Genomic DNA, 23,028 nt, shown 5'->3' with positions numbered 1-23,028 from the left:
AAATTACTTCACTAAGCAGTATATACGCATCAAAACTGAACAGGTGAGCTGTCATTCTACCTAGTCATCACCACTTGGTGACTATACTGAAGGGCCCCTCGCTGTGTACAATTTACTCAGCCTTCCAAGATTTCGGACATCAAGATAAAACCATCCCACAGAGTTTTTTTCCATCTCTGAAGCAACCACCAGGGTCTTTAAACCACCATCAGAGACACTTGCCCTTTCAAAAACCAGTGCAATCTCTAAGACTGCAGAAATGCAGAGCAACTGTTTCACAACAAGATGAAGTAGGTCTATTAGTCCACTGAACGACCGCACTTGGTAGCTTTTCAGTAGTGGAAGAAAATCAAATCCAACCTTCCGCACAGCCAGGAGCATTTGGCCACCCTTCCGTGAATCTCCTCCTGCACGTCATCTTTTTCTCAGTTTATCACAGAGTATAGCATCGTAGCCTTCATTCATTCATTTGATATCTCTCCATTGCTTTATTTATTAGTGCTGGACGAGGTAAGCTTTTGATACTGCTTACTGAAATTAAAGGCCTAGCAAATCACTGTCCTCAGTGGCTCACTTTCAAGTTCATGGTTCCCTCTAACTGTCAAAAATTTCTCTGTTGTTCTACTAAGACGGTTCCCTTTGTTCTAGATGATCATAGTGGCAGGATTTTGAAAAATGTCAACACCTTTATTATAATAGGAAAAAACCCCAAACAATGGTAAATACCTACAGATCAGTAAGTACACATAAGATTGAGAAAATCATAGGTTTTCATACTAATAACAACTTTGGTAAAAACAGTAATTTTTTAACCAGTACAGCTGTACGAATCCCTATTATAGCTGCAGCTATTTCAGGAAAAATGCCTAATACATGAGAATTTTTTTCCCTGACTTTAAAGGACTAAACCGTTCTGCTGCAGGCATCTTTACACCCATAGTACTGAATCCACACTGAGTGAATAACTGTACCCGGGGAGTGTAACAAGCAAACCTTAATAACAGACTCAGCAAGAGATCTCAGTCATTCTGATATCTCTTTGTGCAAGACAGGCTGAGAATACACAAGGAGCAAAAGCCACAAGTAATTTGTAGCTTTTCACAGTTACATTAACACCTCTAATTGTAACTGACAGGGCAATTAAGGCTGAAAAACATCCCAATGCAGTGGCTTGTACATGATGATTGTCCCACTGAAACAAAAGATCGTGTATTCTATTCGGAGAAAAAGTGTTTCACTTTATTTTCCTCCATTGAAGTAGATGTCTCAGTTCATCATGCCTCATTAAAAGGTTTGTGTTGCCATAAACATGATTATTTCAAACAATCACAAGCTTTTATACCAAACATATAATTTAACAATTCCCTTCTCAACACAAGTATCAAGATTCTTTTTTTAAAAAAAAAAGGTTGTTAATTTAATCCATTTAAATAATGAGTCTTAGAATAATGAACGGGCAACATTCTGAATACAAATATATTTAAGGCATATGTCTCCACCTCCTTTTTTTTTTTTTTTTAATGAAATCCAGACAATTCCCCTCATGTGCCTGGCTTTGCCAGGTTTTCTACAGGGGTTTTAGTACCAGCTTCCCTTCCTCCCACACACACGCACAGCTCCCTATGGTGGGCCATAACAAGTCAAGTTACATCCAACATCAGCAAGTAGTTAAATTCTGTAGCAACAAATTTACAGAAATCTGTTTCTGTAAAAACCTGGTGCTTACAATATATTTATTTGGAGGCAAGAGAGTATCATGGTTTGGGCCAGTCTGGCCACTGAGATCATAGAATCACAGAATGGTTCAGGTTAGAAGGGACCTTAAAGATCACCTAGTTCCAACCCCCCTGCTGTGGGCAGGGACACCTCCCACTAGCCCAGGTTGCTCAGAGCCCCATCCAGCCTGGCCTTGAACACTTCCAGGGATGGGGCATCCACAACTTCCCTGGGCAACCTGTTCCACTGCCTCACCACCCTCACAGTAAAGAATTCCTTCCTAATATCCAATCTGAATCTCCCCTCGTTCAGTTTAAAGCCATTACCCCTCATCCTACCTTTACACTCCACGATAAAGGGTCCAGATGATTAGTTCTGGTTTACCTCAAACCAGGACAGAGAATATTTGATTAGATCTACTCTAATCCCAAGAAACTGAATGTCCATCGGTAGTTAGAATGTTGAGTTTCATCTGAAAGGAATCCAGTTTATTTGCCATAAGACTGCTCCACAGCATGAACTGAAGTGCAGTAACTGGAGACAACGGAGAGATTTGCTTTGAAAGCACAGTCCGGATACAAATTAAAATGCTAACATAGATGCATCTGTACCTGCTGCTTCAAGTAGAAAGCAGTCTGTAACATGTCCATAATTTAGGAGGAAAGAAATCCTCTTCAGTTTCTGCACATATACCCAGGATTTAAAATGGGTGGGAAATTTTTACTCCTCAGAACTCTCCCACATCTCAGCTGTTGACTGTTTCATTCCTCAGTTGCATCCTACTGATCATTTACTATATATATTTGTTTATCAAACATTACAAATATCTGGCCATACTTTACACAGCTGTGATTATAAGCATACAAGGAAAAAACAAACCCAAAATATTAAGTCCATACCCCACAACTGTATGCAGCATTGGAATCCTAAAGAACATATAGGAATAGAAATAATCTGAGAGCTGAATAATGATATAACAAGTTCTGGCAATTAATAAAATGATTGGTCTTAGAAAAATACCCAGATCTGTGGCCAAAGTGTGACCATTGCTCATATGTTAAATGTGAGCAATGGATTTCAGACTGTGCTTTCTATTACCTTCCTAAAATTACAGAAAGACAGACAGCACATCAAAGGAAATAAATCAAAGTTAAATTTTATAATTTAATTTAAAAATTAAATTAAAAATTAAATTCATTAAATTTTAAAATAATTTAAATTAAATGAAATTAAAATAATTTAATTTTACCAAACCAAAACCCATAATTGCAAATATCATAGCAAAATAAGGCCTTTCAGGCCTTTCGGACCTGAAAGGCAAAGTGAATCCATTAAGATGCCACCAAGATGACTAGGGAGCTGGAGAACTGGACCTATGAAGAAAGGCTGAATGATGTTTGTTCAGCCTGGGAAAGACCAGGGTTAGCGGGTATCTCACCACATACTTTATGAAGTACCTAAAAACCATGGGTACTGAGAAGGAGGGGATACTTTTTTCACAAGGATGCACCACGACAGAACAAGAAACAACAGGTGCAGGTTGCTCAGGGGAAATGCTGTCTGGCTATATGAATAAAATATGCACCCTGTGAAATCCCCGCCAATGAAAATCTTAAAGACTTAGCTTGACAGAGTCCTGAATAACCTAATCTACAGCCCTGGCTCCTTACTGAAGTTTGGCCCAGTAATTCCAGAGGTCCCTTCCCAACCCAGGCTTTTCTCTGTTTATGAGCTCTAGGTAACAACAGAAGTTTAACACACAAGGTGAAAAAATATTATGAAAAAATATTATAAAAAAATATTATCTTTTTTTTCGCTTTGGAATCCTGAACTGCAACAGTTCATGCATGTTTTTACTTTGACAAAGATAAAAGGCAGTATGATATTTCTTTGGTTCGCACTGCAAACAATGAGAAAAGTACTGAGGCATAGAGCTTATATTCTCCTACTACCTTATCTACTCCAACTTGGTTCATCAGTAAAAGACACAGGTAGGCTACCATGAAGAGGTCTTTAAAGAAGCAGAATCTCTCATGACAAGTTTGGAAACTGTACATGAGCCATTACAGGCAGAATCAGCCTTGCCCTCCTCTCTTCTTCTGTCCAGACAAAGGCTTTGGGAGAAGAATTTGAAAAATGGAAATACCAGGTAAGAAACTAGATAAGGAGGCTTATCGTCAACTGAAAAAGTGAGGGACAATTTGAAAAGACTTCAAGCTTCTGTTGCTTTTAATCTTTCTAAAGAAAGAAAACACTCTTTGAGATTGTGCTTTGTAACTTGGCTTTTGTCATGGCAATGGCCTACTACAGGCTTCCAAGGGAAAGGGGATTTGGCCAATATGTTCTTCCAATTGTGTTTGGTCTGCTCTGGACACCCTTGGGCTTGTGGGCCAGGGCAGAATGACTGCTACTCAGGAATTGCTTCTGATATGGAAGTTACTGGTCACTGCCTTTGATTTCTTTGTTCCTAAGAGTGATCAGTATCCTTGATTTTTCTTGTACTCTTATTCACCCTTCTGTGGTGTCCTCCTTCCCTTAAATGCTAAAAGTATTTCCTCACAATACACTACTTAAATACTGGTGGCTGCCAACACTTGCCTCCATTATCTTTGTATAGCAATTTCAAACACTTGGTGAAATAAGTACAGAATGAGTCAGATACTTCAGTAATACAAACAGGAAACTAGTTTTGGGTTTGGGGTGTTATTTGGTTGGTTGTTTTTTTTTTTTCCTCAAAGCTGTGAGCTGCTGGTTTAAACATAGTTAAGGCCAAATGAAGTTTGTGTTAGAAGAGATTTTAACAGCACATAGCGTAACTTATAAGAAGTTGAAAATAATGTAATCTTTTTGCAGAATTGAAGAGACTGTTGCAAATCATGGCTCTGATGTGCTGCCACATCAATCAGTTTTTACATTAATATAAATGGATCTGTATTGCTCTATCGGGCTGTTATATGGCATATAACACACTGGTCAAAACCAGCAAATATCTAGAGAACAGAGGCAAACCCCAGAGATTATTTTAAGATTCCGTGCTATTGCTAGTTCACGTTTTAAATCTAAATTAAAGCAAGCAACAACAACAAAAGCAAGCCCTGTTTTCGCCAAAGACCACCCACAGGTATTTCCTTGCAGAATAAAGGGCTGCCGGCGGGTAACGAGGCTTCTCTTTTTCAGCCTTTCAGCCTGCGACAAAGAGAATTTACAAACTTCTCCACTGGGTGGCAACCTAGGATGCGTCAATAGAGAGAACTGCTCTCTCTGGAGCACCACCACAAAAAAAAAAAAAAAAAAAAAAAAAAAAAAAAGATAAATCCTCCACTATTCACGTTTACCTAAAGTTTTTGCTGCTGTTAGTGTTGCACTTGGCAATGCTATGAACATGTGGAAAAAAAGAAACTTTGAACAAATGCGACTGATTATGGCCTAATGGCAGTTCAAACAAGTATTAACATAGCCCCCCAAAAATCCTGGGTTTTGTTTGTTTCTCTTTGATCACAACAGGGTCATAAAATGTGAACTATAGTTGCCATTAGAAGTGTTTGAAACTAATGCTGACTTCTGATCAGTGGTTTCTCACATGCATCACGATTACAGTTCTGCAGTTTTTTTGGAATGAATGAGTTTAATAGTCACTTGAATTTGTAGTAAGAAAACGTAAGATGCAAATAGGGGAAAAAAAATTAAAAGAAACAAAACCCAAAACCAAACACTCTGTCTCTGATTTGTTTAAAATGCAGAACGTACTTCCCCTGTCAAAATTCTATAGAACAGGAAGAAAGAGAGAAAAAGAAAGAGAGAGAGAAAGAGAGAGAGAAAGAAAGAAAGGAAGGAAGGAAGGAAGGAAGGAAGGAAGGAAGGAAGGAAGGAAGGAAGGAAGGAAGGAAGAAAGAAAGAAAGAAAGAAAGAAAGAAAGAAAGAAAGAAAGAAAGAGAGAGAGAGAGAGAGAAAGAAAGAAAGAAAGAAAGAAAGAAAGAAAGAAAGAAAGAAAGAAAGAAAGAAAGAAAGAAAGAAAGAAAGAAAGAAAGAAAGAAAGAAAGAAAGAAAGAAAGAAAGAAAGAAAGAAAGAAAGAAAGAAAGAACCACATTGGCATTTTCTTCCAGAGAAATAATAGAAAAAGATATATGTTTGAGCTCTTCATACTGTATGAAATTAGGAAGAAAAAAGTTTGCATCTTTTTGTCACAGTGGGGAAGCCCATAAAACTTCGAAACATTTATGGTATTACTTCTGGCTATCACTACCTAGTTCTGAGGGGTTGCTGCAAAGCACCAATTATGGATCCACAGTACACATGCTTTGAAGTAAATGCACGAGTGTGACTGATCATTAGATTACAGCTGATTTATATTCATTTGAGTGCCCAACGATACCTTTTTTCCTTTTTGTAAGAGGAAAATGGTTCAGAAATACCCAGTACAATATCACAGAGAAGTTCAAATGGAGACATGTCTCCACTCAAGAAGCTTCACTCTCTAAGCAACCACTGTCTAAGGTTAGCCAGCAGGGACTTGGAATAAACATATACTGCTACACTTTCTCCCTTCTCTTCCTTGGGTACAGTCCCCTAGTTTCTGGCAATTTATAGAAAGCAGAATTATACTGTAACTTTATCAAGAGTCCTTGATGAATTATTCCATGAATTTGTCTAGCCATGCTTTGAACGCAGATACACTTTTGATTTCCACAACATCCCGGCACAGAAATTCTGTGATTTAATTATACACCATGTGAATAAGTACTTTCCTTTTTTAGTTAGCTGGCCAGACATCATTTATCGTTGATAACTGTGAAGGACTATTGCCTAATCACTTTTTCAAGTTCATGTGCCAGAAATCTGTTTTGGAGTCAGATCTCCAAATGTTCCAGGTGAGTGGTCTCATTTAAACAGAAAACCACAGCCATCGGAGGACATATTATTGTCACTATTACCCTAGTGTCTTTTTTTTTTTTTTTTTTTGTAATGTGCTATAACATAATACTTTTTAATGTGGTTTCACCATGGTTTATTTTAGTTTTGATTATAATACTGCTGGCTTATTTGTTTGTAAATAAAATTTTGCAGCAGAAAGTTTAACTATTTCCCAAATTTTCTGACCTTATCAAGGTATTCTAGTTAGTTTGAACTCACAACAAATACTAAGATAAAAGCAAAAATGGGTTTGAAATTTACTAAATGCGATTTTTTATGGAACAACAATGATATTTTGAGACAGACGTGGGTAATAAAAATATCATGCCTTCCTGAAAATCTGGCTTGCATTCCAGGTGTTCCCTTCAACTACCAGATGACCTCAAGACTTTTAACACAATTTCCCATATGTGGGAACTATTCATTTGAAAATGTCTGTCCTCAGGCTTAGCTTCCCCAAATGGACGCTAACTTGAAATCTCCACTTTTGTCCTATCATGTCAGCAGATTTCAGTTGATGGATTTCATTTATCCCCCAGATTTAACTCCCTCAAATTGATACAGTTGAAGAATTCATCTACCTTCATGTCTTCTGAAAAGCTCCTCCCAATGGAGTGAATTTAGTTGTGTTCAACACTAATTGACAGAAAAAAATAAATCTGACTACAGGATGTATCTGTACCTCTTCATTGCAGGCATTGCAGGTAAAGTAGCATTTCTCCCAGATGCACGAAAGTTTAAATGCATAAGTTCAGAATTATTTTATACACACATACAAGTGAGAAAAATGAACTTATTACACTGCCTGTTTTTCAGAAGATGAGACTTCCTATGACATGAGTTGTTCTGTCCCTAGAGAAAAAAATTTCTTCTCTTCCTACAAAATGATAATCTTATGTATTCAAGGTCTATTTCATGTTTACAAAAAAAAAAAAAAAAAAGGCAATGCAAATCCCAAATAGCTTAAATACTTTCTGGAGGTGACGTAATTATTAGAGAAAACATCTCATCTGAACAACAACTGTAGGATCTTTTTACATATGGCTTCTCTTCATGTATTCCACTACAATTTGCGTACACAGCTGAGACACGAGTTTTTCTTGTCATGAGCATCTGTTTGACTGATCGTATGTGCTGTATCTATCACTGCGAGCTGTTCCAATGGCAGTGTTGAAGCATCTGCCACGTAGGCTCTCTCTACAGAGGAGTTCAAAGACTAGAAGAATCTGAAAGAAGAAAGCAGCAAAAAGCAATTCAATGAGCTCCAGCTGATGTTCAGCAAACTTGTTTTTCTTTTACTTTCAGTGGTCGTCTTCTGGTGACATTTACCTAAGGATAGTGCACAGCGGTGCACCTGTAACTACAGCTCCCTGAGGCATAAGGTAAAAGTGATCCATTTCTGTACTTCTGATAGTCATGAAATATGCTTTGAATTGTCTCTATTCATTCTTTTAGGCTGCAAACCTTTTTCCATCAGCCTTACACATCCTTGAGGGCATGATTCAGACCACCTAAGCTACACAGCACCTCTGTGCTGCTCACTCCAAGTGATTACAGTGGTTATAAACAGCCAGTCCACCAGCACTGAGTAGGATGTGTCTCTCTCCATTGACGACACAGACTCAAGAAGTCCAGATTAAATGCCTATGTTTTGCATAGCTAAAGATGTCAGTTGAATCTTCCCCCTAAAATGAAGTCTTCCTTGTATACTTAAATATGGCATTACAAACATATGAATCCAAAAGAATCAACCGTATTGACTGAAACGTGTGCGAAAATATTTTTCATTTTAAATCTTTCACTGGTGCCTAAGCAAATAAACAACGTCTGGATGTTTGACCCAACGTATTTTTTTTCTGCAAATATATTCCTCTACTAAGCAAGTAAAAGCATGGAAGAGGCGGCAGAGTCTAGCTATCAGCTCTTGAACCGGCTGGTTAAAAATTCTCCTTTGAAAAACTAATTCTCTAGACGTGGAAATATGGATTTGAAATTAAACGATTACTGCCAAGATCTCTGTGAATACAGTCTGTGCTGTCAAAAGGCTGAAGGGCAGTACTCCAGAATGAGCTTTCATTGGTTTGGATCAGAGCCAAATCATTCCTGTGCTAGAAATACATGCAGTCAAGAACCAGTTGCCCTTATCTTGTGATTCCTGTTCAGGTAATTGAAGAAAATATAGTGATAATCTGCAGATACAGGAGGCTTTTGCTCAAAATGTAACTATAATGGTTTATGCAGTCTCTCTCCATTAGCTGCTGTCTAGAACCCCTGTACCATTCAGTACTGCTCTTCTAACCTTCGATACTGCAGCATGTTAACTGATCATGTCTAATGCTTTTCAATGGAAAAGGAAACATCCTTCTATCAAAAAAAAAAGTTTCTTATGATTCTTTAATTAGTTTTTATTTCTTTTAAACAGCTTCTGTACAAGGATTTCAGGAGGCACTGATAATATATTTTTCTTCCCTAAGTAGAATAAAACATGCTGCTTTGATGCTTGAACTGAAGGCAATAATATTAGCTATCTGCCATGCTATCTTTGTACATTTCAGAAGTATTTCATTAAACAAAGAAACAAACAAAAGCAGTTTTATTAGACCGTAAGATACGATAGGCTTATTACTTCCTCTATTACTGTTGTACTTATGTGTGATTCAGAGGTTTTAAAGACATCAGGATATGAAAGTGGGACATATTAAAAGAAGGATGAGTAGGAACATACTTGTGTACAGGAACATAAGCTTCTCTCAAATATTGTTGTCATCATACTTGGAAAAAGGATACAAACATACCAATTTTTATAACACTTTATAAGAACTGGATACTTAAAAGCTGGATTTATAGATGCCATAACCTCTCCTACAGTGAAAATAACACTTAGGAAACAGAGAGAAAACAAAAGGAAAATTTCATATTCTTTTCGCAAACAGCCTCCAAATCTGTTCCTAATTTTATCTAGCCTTTAAAATGAAACAACTTTAAGAAACTATGCAAAACAGAAGGCTTTATACCTTATTCAATAATATGTTCTATCTTTGACAAAAGATACTGAGAAAGAGCTAGAGAGGTGCTTGGTCCTACGCAATCCTTTATCCTGCTTACCCCACTTACCTTCATACACCAATTTGACCAGAAGATCGGCACTAGCAAAAATTGATCAACAGTGCTATATGGCATTATTTCCAGTATATAAGTCAACATGTGTACCTAGTTTTCTGGCAAAATATCTCAGACACTTAGGCGTAATGGTTCTGGATCAATCTCCCAGGTTTAACACTCAGTGTTTAGGGTATTTTGGTTTTTAATCTCAGCATAGATACTTCGTATTTGTTGTTTAAATATATCCGAGTTTCTTGCTATTTTAAGCTTAGATACATAAATTCTACCACTACCTTTAGCCTGATGCCCTTTACAGCCAAGGGGGAGAAACAAGTCCTATCTAGGAAGCTCTGTACAACTATTTAAAGACTAAATTAATTGCATCCTACAAGGGTCCATTTATCTCTTTACTGAAAAAGAGGCCAAGAGGCCCACTTAGATGTGCGCCTCTTCACAAAAACACCTGGACTAGAAGAGATGAAGAATATCACAAGTTTTAATATGGCAAGCTTTTATTAACATAAGAGATAAATGCGTTTTAAAATTAACATGACACAGATTCAGGTCTCACACTCCTTATGAGGAGAAACTATGTCTTATTACACAGCAGTATGGTATAGTGCAATCCCTCCATCCGTAGGCATGGGATTTTCTCAAATATTCATAAATATTAGGAATCATAAGTGATTCCTAACAGTTTGAAGGAAGGTCTTGCTGGTACTCCTGCCTATTACAGGCAGCTGAGAGGTCTCTTTTATTGTGGAAGGAAAACAGTTCATTGTGAGTTTGGACTGTGTTTTATGCTTCACATTTTCTTTCTCTGCCTCATAGGTATGAAGCATGTATTTGGGACGAATCTGCACAGTCTCCTGTTGCATGAATGTAACAATTTAATTCTGCTGCTTTGATCCATTCTTCATAATAACTTCTCTCGTGAAATCTTAGGCACTAGTTGAACATGAAAACCTTTCAGATTTGGACATGGCTATTCACACTAGTGCTTGACTGGCTCATTTACTAAGCCTGCAGCATCACATATATAAGCGTGTTCAATTTCATTAGGTTTTGCTTCAGTCTTTTTCAGAGATAGCTGTCGCTGAAGGACTCATAGCAGATACGGGCTTGTCTGTATGGCTAAACTCAAAACATCTCTTGGAACATATTAAAGATGCAAATGCATTAACTGGGCTAGCAAAACATCATTAAATTTCTGCGTGGGATACTACACTTTCATAATTAAAATTCTTTCTGAATTAAAGCAGCTTCTGTTCAGTTTACTCATTCAATGAACTGAGTGAAAAATGAGCTAACATCACTGATTTCTAAATTCAGTCTTCATTAATTCAGCTTAATTTTCCCAAGTCCCACATGTGGACAAGTGCTAAAAAAGTTTGGCCCTGAGAACGCAGAGTTAGAATAGAAACAGTTAGAACAAAATAGGCATTTTAATGAATATAAGGCAACTTGTGCCTCCCATCATATAATTCTAAAGGAATATAAGAAGAAGCTGAGCTGCTAGGGAAGATAAGAAGCCATAACTTTTATAAAGGAGAACAGACGATATGGTATTTTGAAGTAGATGCTCATAGACTCACAGTTGTGAATGGCAGATTAGTTTTACTTCATTAAAGAGGAGATAATGATTTTTTTAACTACAAAACCAGCAAGAAGAATTTGATACAATTGGAAAGAATAATACTCATTTCTAGAAAAAATAATGAGTGAACTCGTTCTTTGAACGCATTAATAAAATTATATGAATATCAATTTTTTATCATCTGTATTACATAAATGACATTAACAAAATTAAATTGTACACATAATAATCTACAGAATATTAAACAAATTAGGAGTCTATAAGAAATTTTTTTCTTACATAGAGAAAAACTTACTGCAAACTTTCATAAGACACATAGGAAAAACCAGTGGTCTTCCCGTGAGACTCACAACCAATTTCCAGATCGCTAAAATCACCCTGTTTGAGTATCTAAGTAAGTCAACTGTGAGAATGCAGAAAACAAAAACCCCAGCATAATCTAAGTTCCAGTAGCAGATTTTCACAGTCGGTGCAGGATGCTCCATGAAAAACTGACCTATAGCTGTCAAGAGAAAAGTCTTCAGCAGATGCAGCGTAGCAATATGAAGGTTGAAAGGAACCTGTAGGTGCTGCGGTGCTGAACACCAGTGCTCAGAAGTTTCCTGGAGGGACTGGTAAGGCTGCAGTGTTTATAGAGGACTGCTGTGAACATTACAGCGAAAGAGGACCCCATAGAAGACATTTCACAACCCAAAATATGGTTTAAATAATTCACTGAGAACTGCTGTATTAAATTGCCGTGGCTAGAGGTGATAAATAATTTGATTTTAGAAATATAAAATGTTTCAGAACATCACTGCATGAAGGGGCCCTCACTGTAAAATATCACTAAACTTATTATTTGAAAGGTATCCTGTATATCAAAGTTGACTTCAGTTAGATCATATTTCTTTTATAAGAACCTCAGTGAGGCGCAAATACACAAATCTTCTGTCTAGTATAATCTGCTATGATTCATAGTTATTTAGTTTGTTAGGCTTATTTTTGCATTATGCAGCAAAGTCTCTTACATGAGTTTTCCTTGGTATTGATATGAAATCTTATTACACAAAAAGGAGATGACAGATTTTGGGAGGTTTGCCTCTTTTGTTTCATGTCATAAACTATGGTAAAGTAGTTCTCCATTCCCTAGGAAAACCTCTAAGACTCATTAGATCACTAATACTAAATTCTGGAATAAGTCTACTTTTCTGCAGCTGTGTAAAATGAAAGAAGAAAACACTCCAAAATGAAGGTCTGATGATGCCGTAATTCAGACTCTTAGAATGTACTTGTTCACCATTCCTTCTCATGCCTATCTTTCAACGGTCTTCTGTGACTTTATAAACGCCCTTATTCATTTAACGTGGCTCTAATCATGTTTTTAAATTTAAAAGTCAATACATTTCTGTAAATTATTACCAGCTTAATAAAAATTAATTCACCCAGTGTAAGAATCCTTCGATCATAACCCCTGCAGTGCATGACAAACGGCTCAAATGTTTCTAGGACAAACACTCCAGAAAACTATATATTTCCTAAAGCAAACAAAAGGAAACACAGATACTATATTTTGAGGCAATCAAATGAATAGATATTTTGCTGCTTTTACGTAATTGAACAAATTCCATCCTGAAGTGTCATGAGATTTATTTACGCATATATTGAGAACTGGTATTACCAATATTAAAGCAGGAATGATTTTATTTTTATATCTCAATACAAAATATTGAACAAACCCCACAATTAATATAAGCAAAGGGATCACATGCCATTTCATTTTTTCCCCTGATGTCAGACTTGGACCTCCTAAAACCAACTGACATGGGGATCTGAATTTTATTATATAAACCACCTAGTTTTTAGATAATCTATCATCAAGCCAGTATTCTTCTTTCTACTAATTTTTGTCTTTCTCTGGAATAAATAGTTCAGATTATATTCTCCACTGTAATTCCCAAATTCATTAAGCTAACCTAAAAAGAATGCTTAAGGTTTCTCAAAAGAAAAGACAACAGAAAATTACTTCCAGAAAACCAACAACTAGAACAATATAATTATTTTTTATTATTCAATTACATGTGGATGCCAGAAATAGAAATTACTTTTGTTTTCTACATTGACACACAAAAATTTATCATAAGCCCCTCCCATTCTTCTGACGAGCAAAGTAGGATCAATGGGAAATTATTGTGATGGGGTGGGCAGTAGTAAAACCAATGGTGTTGCTGATCAGTCATTGAATATATCCTGATGTCAGCGTTTTTCCAAATGAAAATGTATAAAGTGTAATGAAAAAATACTCCTGAATTCAGGGAGGACCCCATGTTCTTCTATCCCAGGTGACCTGATTTTTCATTACAGCCCAGGTGCCGTATGCTGGTGACTTCATTTCCAAGCATCCCTAAAGGGGCAGCAGCAATTCAAAACAGAAATACTTCCGATTTCAGGCATTTGGATTTAATAATTTATTTAATTTTCATTTTCTTTACAAAGCAATCAGCCTACAAATATCTTTGTCCACTATTTACCTCTTAAGTTGACTCGGTGTTTTAGTATATGAAAACTTCTGGTTAGCTTGCTGTGGAATGCTATTGGTGCAAAGATTTTATGTGCTTATGGGAAGCCTGTATATTCACAGTTCTGGGTCAGTCATTTCCAGATTGTGACGAAGCACATATTTACAATTTTTCTCTATGCATCTGTCACTGGTCCTTGTTGCAACAGTATGTTAGGCAAAGCAGTAAGAGACATAATGGGCTGTTCCTACATTTCAAGTTGCTAAAGCAAATCTTTTGCATAGGTGGCAAGTGGTGCCTTTGATGGCAGTTTACATTCTGCCTCATTAAAAAGCAATGAGTAGCTCAAATAGAAGAAAACTATGAGGAATTAAATAATTCTCCTTATATCCCCATTTATCTTCTTCTGTTGGCTAAGAATGGATTCAGGATTGTAGTCTTGTTTCAAAATATTTAAGAATCAAAAGAGAAAATTCCTTTCCTCAGCCTAAGAGCTGTGCTAAAGCTAAGCCTTTATTAGATGATAGATGCTTATTATAATCACTTTCTAATGACATGTTCAGCAATTAAAATCAATCATGCTGTTAATTCCTCTTAATTGGGATACTTTAGATATATGTTACATACGAAACTGTTCCTTTCAAACTTGATTAGCTGTTTTTAATAATCTCCCTTACTCTTGCATCCGTCAACACAAATAATTTTACTATTTTCTTCTCTCACATCTATTTTTATTGCAGTGGAATCACTGGCCTCAAGATGTACAGTACATATTCTGCTCCCCTCTGTGGACTTTTAATCCACTTCTCTTCACATTCTAGCCAGGCATTCTGGACTACCAAAACTGCATGAATGTCAGTTAAACCACTTTATCTTCATGAATGAGAACAATCTCAGTTTATTTGCACAATTCCCATTATTTTGGCTTTAATGCTAAGATGCCACTGAAATTCTGGACTGTTGCATGCAATTCTTCTTGTATGCTTTGGCAGCTGTCCTTATTAATTTATCAATTGCAATTTCTCTTTTTCCGTTGAACCCAATGAATCCTATAACATTAAATTCCAAGCACCTTCTCTCTGGCACTGTTATGCCTTTAAAACTGAAGTTTGAATTTCATGCCCAGCAACTGTAGTCACACAATTGGGTAAAATAGTTGAAGGGCTGAAGACTCCTCTGAGATGTCGTCTCCCTCCTCCTACAGTGATATGGACCTTGCGAGAGTAATCTTGCTCCTGTAAGTCCTGCCCGCTACCAGTCTTATCTGACATGAACACAGGAATTTGAGGATTCTGGTCTCAGTTTTGATAAAAGCACGAGCCTACACCGTGTCACAGGCTAGGTTCAGAACAATTTCTAGTTTCAGAATCAAGGGACATATTGCCATGACATTCTGATTTAACAAAAAAAAAAAAAAAAAAAAGAAAAGAAAAGAAAAGAAAAGAAAAGAAAAGAAAAGAAAAGAAAAGAAAAGAAAAGAAAAGAAAAGAAAAGAAAAGAAAAGAAAAGAAAAGAAAAGAAAAGAAAAGAAAAGAAAAGAAAAGAAAAGAAAAGAAAAGAAAAGAAAAGAAAAGAAAAGAAAAGAAAAGAAAAGAAAAGAAAAGAAAAAAAAAAGCTTAAACCAAAAAGGAAACAGCAGAAGCATATGAAATGTAAACCATTAAGTAAGCTTTCATTTCGATAATACCCTCTTTTTCTTTTTCTGACCTTTTCCCATCCAGGCTTGATAATCTCTTAGATGGTATTACAGATGGCAAAGGCTATAAGATTTATCTGAGATATGATATTGCAGCTGTTAAAATCTTGAACTACCTCCTTTAGAAAAATGCACAGAAAAGGAGAAAAAAGAACTGCAAAGATTTTTTTAGAACATATCTATCTTCTGCCTCCAGGGCTTATTGCTACTTGCAGCTTGAAACACAGATACAGCAAACAGTCTGAGCAATCTCTTCAGGTCGTGATACACTCACACCAGCATCGTGGAGCTTATGATATTGCTTTCCCATGTCAGGCCCAAAATTGCAATCGTCACCAGCTATGGCACGTGATTTTTAAATAGAAGGTAAAATCAGACGGAAGTAAGGAAGACTCTCAAAACAGATAAAACATATTTATCTTAACTAATTTGAACAATACAGACTTGCCCTGCCCCGTACCAGGAACACTCCACAGATGAATTCACCAATATCTTTCTTTATTACTATAATGGGGGGGATGGGGGGACAGGAAGAAAAAAAAAAAAAAAAAGAGAGTGAGAGTACAGGTTGAGGTGTTCCTCAGTATTTACAGAGAAATGCGATGATGCCTGCTTAGGTCACTATTGCTTCTAAAATGTCACAGTATCCTGGGATCATGGCAACAGAAGTTGAGCAACACAGGATTTAGATAATCCTAGATTCAGAATCAGAGGGCTGGAGGAGATTTTAAGAGGTTATCCAATTTATCTTCATATCTCTAAGGAAAAATTGGCTTTTGCTGCATCATTTCTCAGTGATTCGCCTTGCCTGTTCTTAAACATCCGCCTTCAGGCAGACGCTGGACCCCAAAACTACCTATTTTTGCCTGTTATTGTCCTTGCCACTAGAAAACTCTCCCTAATATTTAATCAGAATATATTTTAAATGTTTACTACGTGTCCTAGCCATTATGGAAGCAGATAACAGATACTTTTCTTCCACCTAGCAACAGCCTGTTTGCACTTTGCATTTTCTCCTTACAGTTTTTCTTTTCCAGGTTAAACAAATATAATTCTTTGACTCTGTTTTTTAAATGGAGTTTCCTAGGTTCTCAATTCATCTTATAGTGCTTTTGGGAACACTCTTCGAGTATGCCACAGCTTTCCTGAAAATGCTAAAATTGGGCTCAGGCTGAGTTTCATCAAGTTCATTTTGAATTGTGTATCCTGGTTTTTGCATGTTATTAGTGCCTTCTGAGCTGGTTTGCCAGCACAGTGGTTAGGCTCACTGCCTCCAGCCCACATTCCCAAAGCCTGACATCTTCATTTCCCTCACAATATCCCTAAACACACTCACTTCCGACGTTGCTCGTCACCCATTGGATCTCTTAGCTAGTTGATTGATTCATTGATGCATTTCGAACGCCAATTCCCAGCACAATCTGTGGGGCACATCAGGAACCTTTCTTGCTCAAACACAACCTCCTTGTTTCTGAATTTGCAGATTTTGTTTGTTTGAGTGTGTTTCTGAGACTGAGTTTGACATTCCATAACCAAAAGAAATCTCCAGGCACCGCACACCCAATGTGCCTTACTTTCATAGCAGGCACACAGACTTGCCGAAGCACAAAAAGAAAAGAGTGCTGATTTTTCCATAGATTAACAGTTCTGTAATAATAATAACAGTAGAAACCCCCTAATCTCAGTCAAAGCACAGGAAAGACTTTTTTTTTCCCCTTCAGTTACAAAAGAACAAGTATAAACAAATAAAATTGAACAGAGGACATTTTGACTGAGTGACAAGGCAAAATGAAGGGGAGGAAGAGGACAGATGTGAGCACCTTCATACAGCTACTGAAGCAGGAGAATATGTACCACAATATATTTAGTGTACTAGTAGAAGTATTGAGATGTAGGAACTAATATGCAGGTCTCAGCTCCAGTGGATCACCTAGAGCAACTCAGAGTATTCTAATCTTATGATTTTAATCAGCAATCTGTACCTCTAAATATTGTCTGCATGTCAGCTCTTTCAGGAAGCTAACATTATAGTTTTCATACCAAAAATATAAATATATATAAAAAATACATATGAAACCAATATTTTAGTAAGGAAATGTATAAGTTAAACTAATATCAAAGTTGTCTTACTTTTAAGATATAGTGCTTTTGTCAGTAATTATAGCTTTAGGTTGATCCACAAATAAGTAAATTGCATTTATTAAGTATTTTTAGTCAAATTAAATTACACTTAAAAGACACTATTGTCTAGAATTTAATAGAATGTTTCATTTCTGTATAAGGACTGAAGTGTCTTATCAATCAAAATCAAATAGTATAGTATACATATATCCAACTGGATCATTACAGTTAGTGATGATGTGTCTGAAAGCCTCTGGGTGAGGATTAGGGGGATGGAAAATAAAGATGTTGTAGTGGGTGTCTACTACCAATCGCCAGGATGATAGCACTAATGAGCTGTTTTATAGGAAATTAGGAGAAATTTCTGGATTGGCAGCCCTTGTTCTTATGGGAGATTTCAACTGAGAATATCATACTGCTGAGACAAGCAGGTCTTGGAAATTCTTCATTTTTTGGAGATAACTTCTTGTCACAGGTACTCCGTGAGCCAACAAGGAAACACTGGAACAGGCTTCCTAGACAGGTGGTCGATGCCCCAAACCTGTCAGTGTTTAAAAGGTATTTCGACAGTGCCCTTAATGACATGCTTTAACTTGGTCAGCCCTGAATTGGTCAGGCAGTTGGAATAGATGACCGTTGTAGGTCCCTTCCAACCCAAATTCAATTCAATTCAATTCAATTCAATTCAATTCAATTCAATTCTATTCTATTCTATTCTATTCTATTCTATTCTATTCTATTCTATTCTATTCTATTCTATTCTATTGTCATATTATAGTATAAACATAGTAATAGTATAATAATATAATATAGCAATAACTAAATATAGTAGCACCAGTTAATATAACAATATAGGTTTGAAAACATATAACATATTAATAGTAAGAGTATAAGCAGCCAAAAGCAATGATACAAGAACACTGTTCTTGGGAAATCTGTAATTACAAGGTGCTAATTTCAATTTGCTACTGAAACATTTGATAGGAGTAGTATAACGCATTTGTGGAAGGGCGGCAAAACAAAAGCCAGGAGGTAAAGTTGAGATTAAATCTGAAAGAAAGGAAATGTCATCCTGAGAAGATCATTGAAACCTTAGGACACAGATTTCCAATGAGACCATCAAGGGAGTCAACCTCTAATCGGGCCTTGGTGCTGCTGTTGGTGCTGCCATTGGTGTTGCAACTGGACTACCCAAAAAGATAAAGAGAAGTAGGCCTGTAGGTGTTTGTTGAAAGCTTATCCATGAAGTTTCCTTAGGTATCTTTAATCAATAAATTACAGCTCCTACCTAACCTTTTTAGAGATACCTGAAGGTGCAGGCCTTCAGTGTTCCTTCTATTTGGTACCAGCTATCTCCCACTTTACTAACTCACCTCACAGCCTTTTGCCACCTTCCTTGGTATGAGCTTCGATACTACCTACTAATACACGCTGTACTAACATAAAATCATAGAATCATTTAGGTTGGAAAAGACCCTTGGGATCATCGAGTCCAACCATCAACTCCACTCTACAAAGTTCTCCCTTACACCATATCCCTTAACACCACATCTAAATGAGTCTTAAACACATCCAGGGATGGTGACTCCACCACCTCCCTGGGCAGCCTATTCCAGTGTCTCACCACTCTTTCTGGGAAGAATTTTTTCCTAATGTCCAGCCTAAACCTACCCTGCTGCAGCTTGAAGCCATTCCCTCTTGTTCTATCGCTAATTACCTGTGAGAAGAGACCAGCACCAACCTCTCTACAATGGCCTTTCAAGTAGTTGTAGAGAGTGATGAGGTCTCCCCTCAGCCTCCTCTTCCTCAAACTAAACAGTCCCAGCTCCTTCAACCGCTCCTCATAAGATTTATTCTGCAGGCCCTTCACCAGCTTTGTTGCCCTCCTCTGCACTCGCTCCAGCACCTCGATATCTCTCTCGTATTGAGGTGCCCAGAGCTGGACACAATACTCAAGGTGTGGCCTCACCAGTGCTGAGTACAGGGGGACAATCACCTCCCTCCTTCTGCTGGTCACACTATTTCTAATACAAGCCAGGATGCCATTGGCTTTCTTGGCCACCTGGGCACACTGCTGGCTCATGTTCAGCTGCTTGTCAATTAGAACCCCCAGGTCCTTTTCTGCCAGGCAGCTCTCCAGCCACACTGCCCCAAGCCTGCAGCGATGCATGGGGTTGTTGTGGCCCAAGTGCAGGACCCGGCACTTGGCCTTGTTGAAGCACATTCCATTAGCATTGGCCCATCGGTCCGATCTATCCAAGTCTCTCTGTAGAGCCTCCCTATCCTCATGTAGATCAACACTCCTGCTTAGCATCATGTCATCTGCAAACTTGCTGATGATACACTCTATGTCCTTATCAAGGTCATCAATAAAGATGTTAAACGGAAACGGTCCCAACACTGAGCCCTGAGGGACACCACTTGTGACCGACCGGCCGCCAGCTGGATTTAACTCCATTGACCACCACTCTTTGGGACCGCCCATCCAGCCAGTGCTTGATCCAGCAGATCGTATGTTCATCCAGGCCATGAGCCGCCAGTTTTTCCATGAGAATTCTATGGGGGACAGTGTCAAATGCTTTCTGAAAGTCTAGGTAGACAATGTCCACAGCCTTTCTCTCATCCAATAATCGGGTCACCTTGTCATAGAAGGAGATCAGGTTCGTCAGGCAGGACCTGCCTTTCCTAAACCCATGCTGACTAGGCCTGATCCCCTGCTTGTCCATCATATGACCTGCAATGGCACTCAAGATGATCTGCTCCATGACCTTCCCTGCTACCAAGGTCAGACAGGCCTATAGTTTCCCGGATCCTCCTTTCTGCCTTTCTTGTAGATGGGCACTACATTTGCTACCCTCCAGTCCATTGGGACCTCCCCAGTTAGCCATGACTTCAGGTAAATAATGGAAAGCGGCTTGGCGAGCGCATCTGCCAACTCTTTCATTAAAAATATATTATCTCAAATACAAACACATGTCATGGTCTTTATAAAAAAATTGCAATGAACCTTTTTATATTTTGGTCTCTGTTATCACAAAGACTTTCTGCTCAGAGAAATATTTGTTTTGGTGATGACAGCAATAAAGCAAAACCATAGAGATCAGCTCTCTGAAAATCCTTCTGACACCCACAAATGCTACTGTTTTGTAAGCTGTGAAATATATTGATTCCAGAGATACATGTCCAGGAGAGTAGCAGTTTATTATTATCTCTTCTTTGCCAGTGCTGCTGAATGATATCTCCCAAGACGCTGCATACATAAAACTATACATGTGTTTCACCCTTAAAATGTTTTATCTTTGTGTCTTAACTTTTAGCTCTCTCCTGAGAAACCATATATATTAGGAGATTACTGCATTCTTCAGAGCCAGGGAAGCTTTAAGCAAATAGGTTGAGTCTGTTATCACATACTCTGTATTAAAAGGAGCATTTTATAAAGGTCAAGATCAAACAAAAATCCATATTCTCTTTCTCCAACTGTATTTTGAAAATGCCAGTCCAGCTTCTTTTCCAGTATATGTTTAGGTGCCATAAATTTGAAGAAGAAATGTCTGACAAACAGTAGAATTCTCTTTTGCCTCAAAATAGAGATGCAGGGAGATTATTTTTTTTTTACTGTTCACGGGTGAAGCCTGAGAGAAGGAAACCCACGTTGATTTGTTTTTTGAACTAACCTTGACACATGCCTAGGGAAGCAATGTACTTGACTACAGTTGGAAGAGAACTTAGAGAAACACAAAATACAAAAGAAAAGACAAAAGTGAGTGAGAAAGGTACCTTCTTACAACATCTTCTCCATTCCAACATGGGAGTCCATCAGCAGCTGCCAACTCATTACCGCACAGCTGATCAGCCAGGCCGCCGTAAAATGCTCTGTAGAGCCGGAGATGGCTGATAAATTCTCTGCACGGGGGAACACAGGAAATAATTGGCAGTGTCAATCAATAACATTAAACAGTACTGCTGTTACATGTTTCTACAAGAAGATAAAGAATGTGCTTATTCTATTACTCTCCATAGGTTCCAATGATTTTATAAATCAATTTGTCAATTTCCTGTTAGATAAGTTTGATTCTCTCAGATACACTTCAGGAGTTTGGAAAGCTGATACCCTCGTTGGTCAAAGTAAGAAAAAACCAACTTTACTCATCCTCTAGAACAGGAATTATTTTCCTCCAACCTGAAGTTTTCTTGCATAGTTGTGATACAGTTTTCAATGTTACACTTGTACAAATATACCAAAAAATGGTGAAAAAAAAAAAAGCAGCATAGCAAATAAAAAAATAGGTGCATAAGTCATCTGTTTTTCAAAAGTCCTATCAACTAGTCCCCTACAAAGTCCCCCCTACAAATACTACAAAGAGTGTTAGAATTATGGAGCAACTCATGATTTACTTAAGATGTGTTTAAGATGTAGGTGTTAAATATTTAGTGGATATTTAAATTACTGTCTGAAAAATCACATCAGTTTTATCATGTGCTGTTTTGGTAGGTTATAAATTATGTATTGCTATTTTAAATAATTTTCAAGATGCCCAGAGCTAATGATAAGGTTTTGTACTTAAATCAAAACCAATGAATGACTTTTCACTTAGTATGTTTGTAACTGGATTATGATATTCATGTTTATAAATTGCTTGCTTATGTACTGAAAATCTCTTCCTGGGAGACCCATTCCTGCTGTGTAAAATTAAAATAATTATTCATTCTAGTTTAGAACGTCACACTGTACTGAGTTATCTATGACCCACAGGCACAAAGAAAGGCACCAGCAAACTTCTTCTATGGTGTCTGTAGTTGTGAAAAAATGCCAGAAATATTCCATACATTTCCTTATATTTAGTCAACGTAGGCCTAAAATGGCATAAGGAATTAAATTGTTAAGTATTATTTACTCCAAATTAAAACAGATAAAATATGAGTGATTATATACAGTCTGTCATTTTAAAAGCCACGTGTTGTTTCTTGTAATTGTAGGGCAAATATTTTACACAAACCACAGTGACTTAAATTCACTATGCCTATTAAATGTGACATGAGTTCCCTACTGAGTCTAAAACTGCAGTTCTGAAAATCTCAGGTAAGGTCAGTTTTAACTATGCATCATATAACTGTCTCTGCACAATATATTTTAAATATATAAGTATGATTCATCCACACTCTCCCAACCATGAATAGTCATATCTTGTGTTTCTCCATCCCCAAAATTGCATCCAGTATGCACAGTATGTTTGCAATTTTCCTCCATTTCCCTTTGAGTGGGATTGATTTTGATTTTGTCTGTGCTTTGGGTTCATATTCTGGATGAAAACTACTGTTTAGAGAGTCCTCTCATAGCAAACAGTTGGAATTTCTTCTCCTGCACAATCAATCCATGTATAATGGA

At 37.3% G+C, this 23,028-nt stretch overlaps 1 protein-coding gene across 12 annotated transcripts in view; it reads right to left on the bottom strand.

The window, feature by feature from the left end:
• The window catches only part of GPC5 (glypican 5), a 738,578-nt gene that overhangs the window by 570,687 nt on the left and 144,863 nt on the right, over positions 1-23,028 (bottom strand). For all 12 annotated transcript variants that reach the window (XR_010071268.1, XR_010071272.1, XM_063336223.1 and 9 more), the window contains exon 5: positions 21,420-21,545. Coding sequence is in view for 10 of the 12 variants with exons in the window: in XM_063336223.1 (XP_063192293.1) it covers positions 21,420-21,545 (126 nt within the window). In the remaining 2 variants the exon portion in view is untranslated. The remainder of the gene's footprint in view (positions 1-21,419; positions 21,546-23,028) is intronic.

This window comes from Chroicocephalus ridibundus, chromosome 1 (assembly GCF_963924245.1).
Source record: "Chroicocephalus ridibundus chromosome 1, bChrRid1.1, whole genome shotgun sequence".
In the NCBI taxonomy this organism is placed as follows: domain Eukaryota; kingdom Metazoa; phylum Chordata; class Aves; order Charadriiformes; family Laridae; genus Chroicocephalus; species Chroicocephalus ridibundus.
Note: the sequence above shows the minus strand (reverse complement) of the source record. Positions and strands in the feature narration are given on the sequence as shown.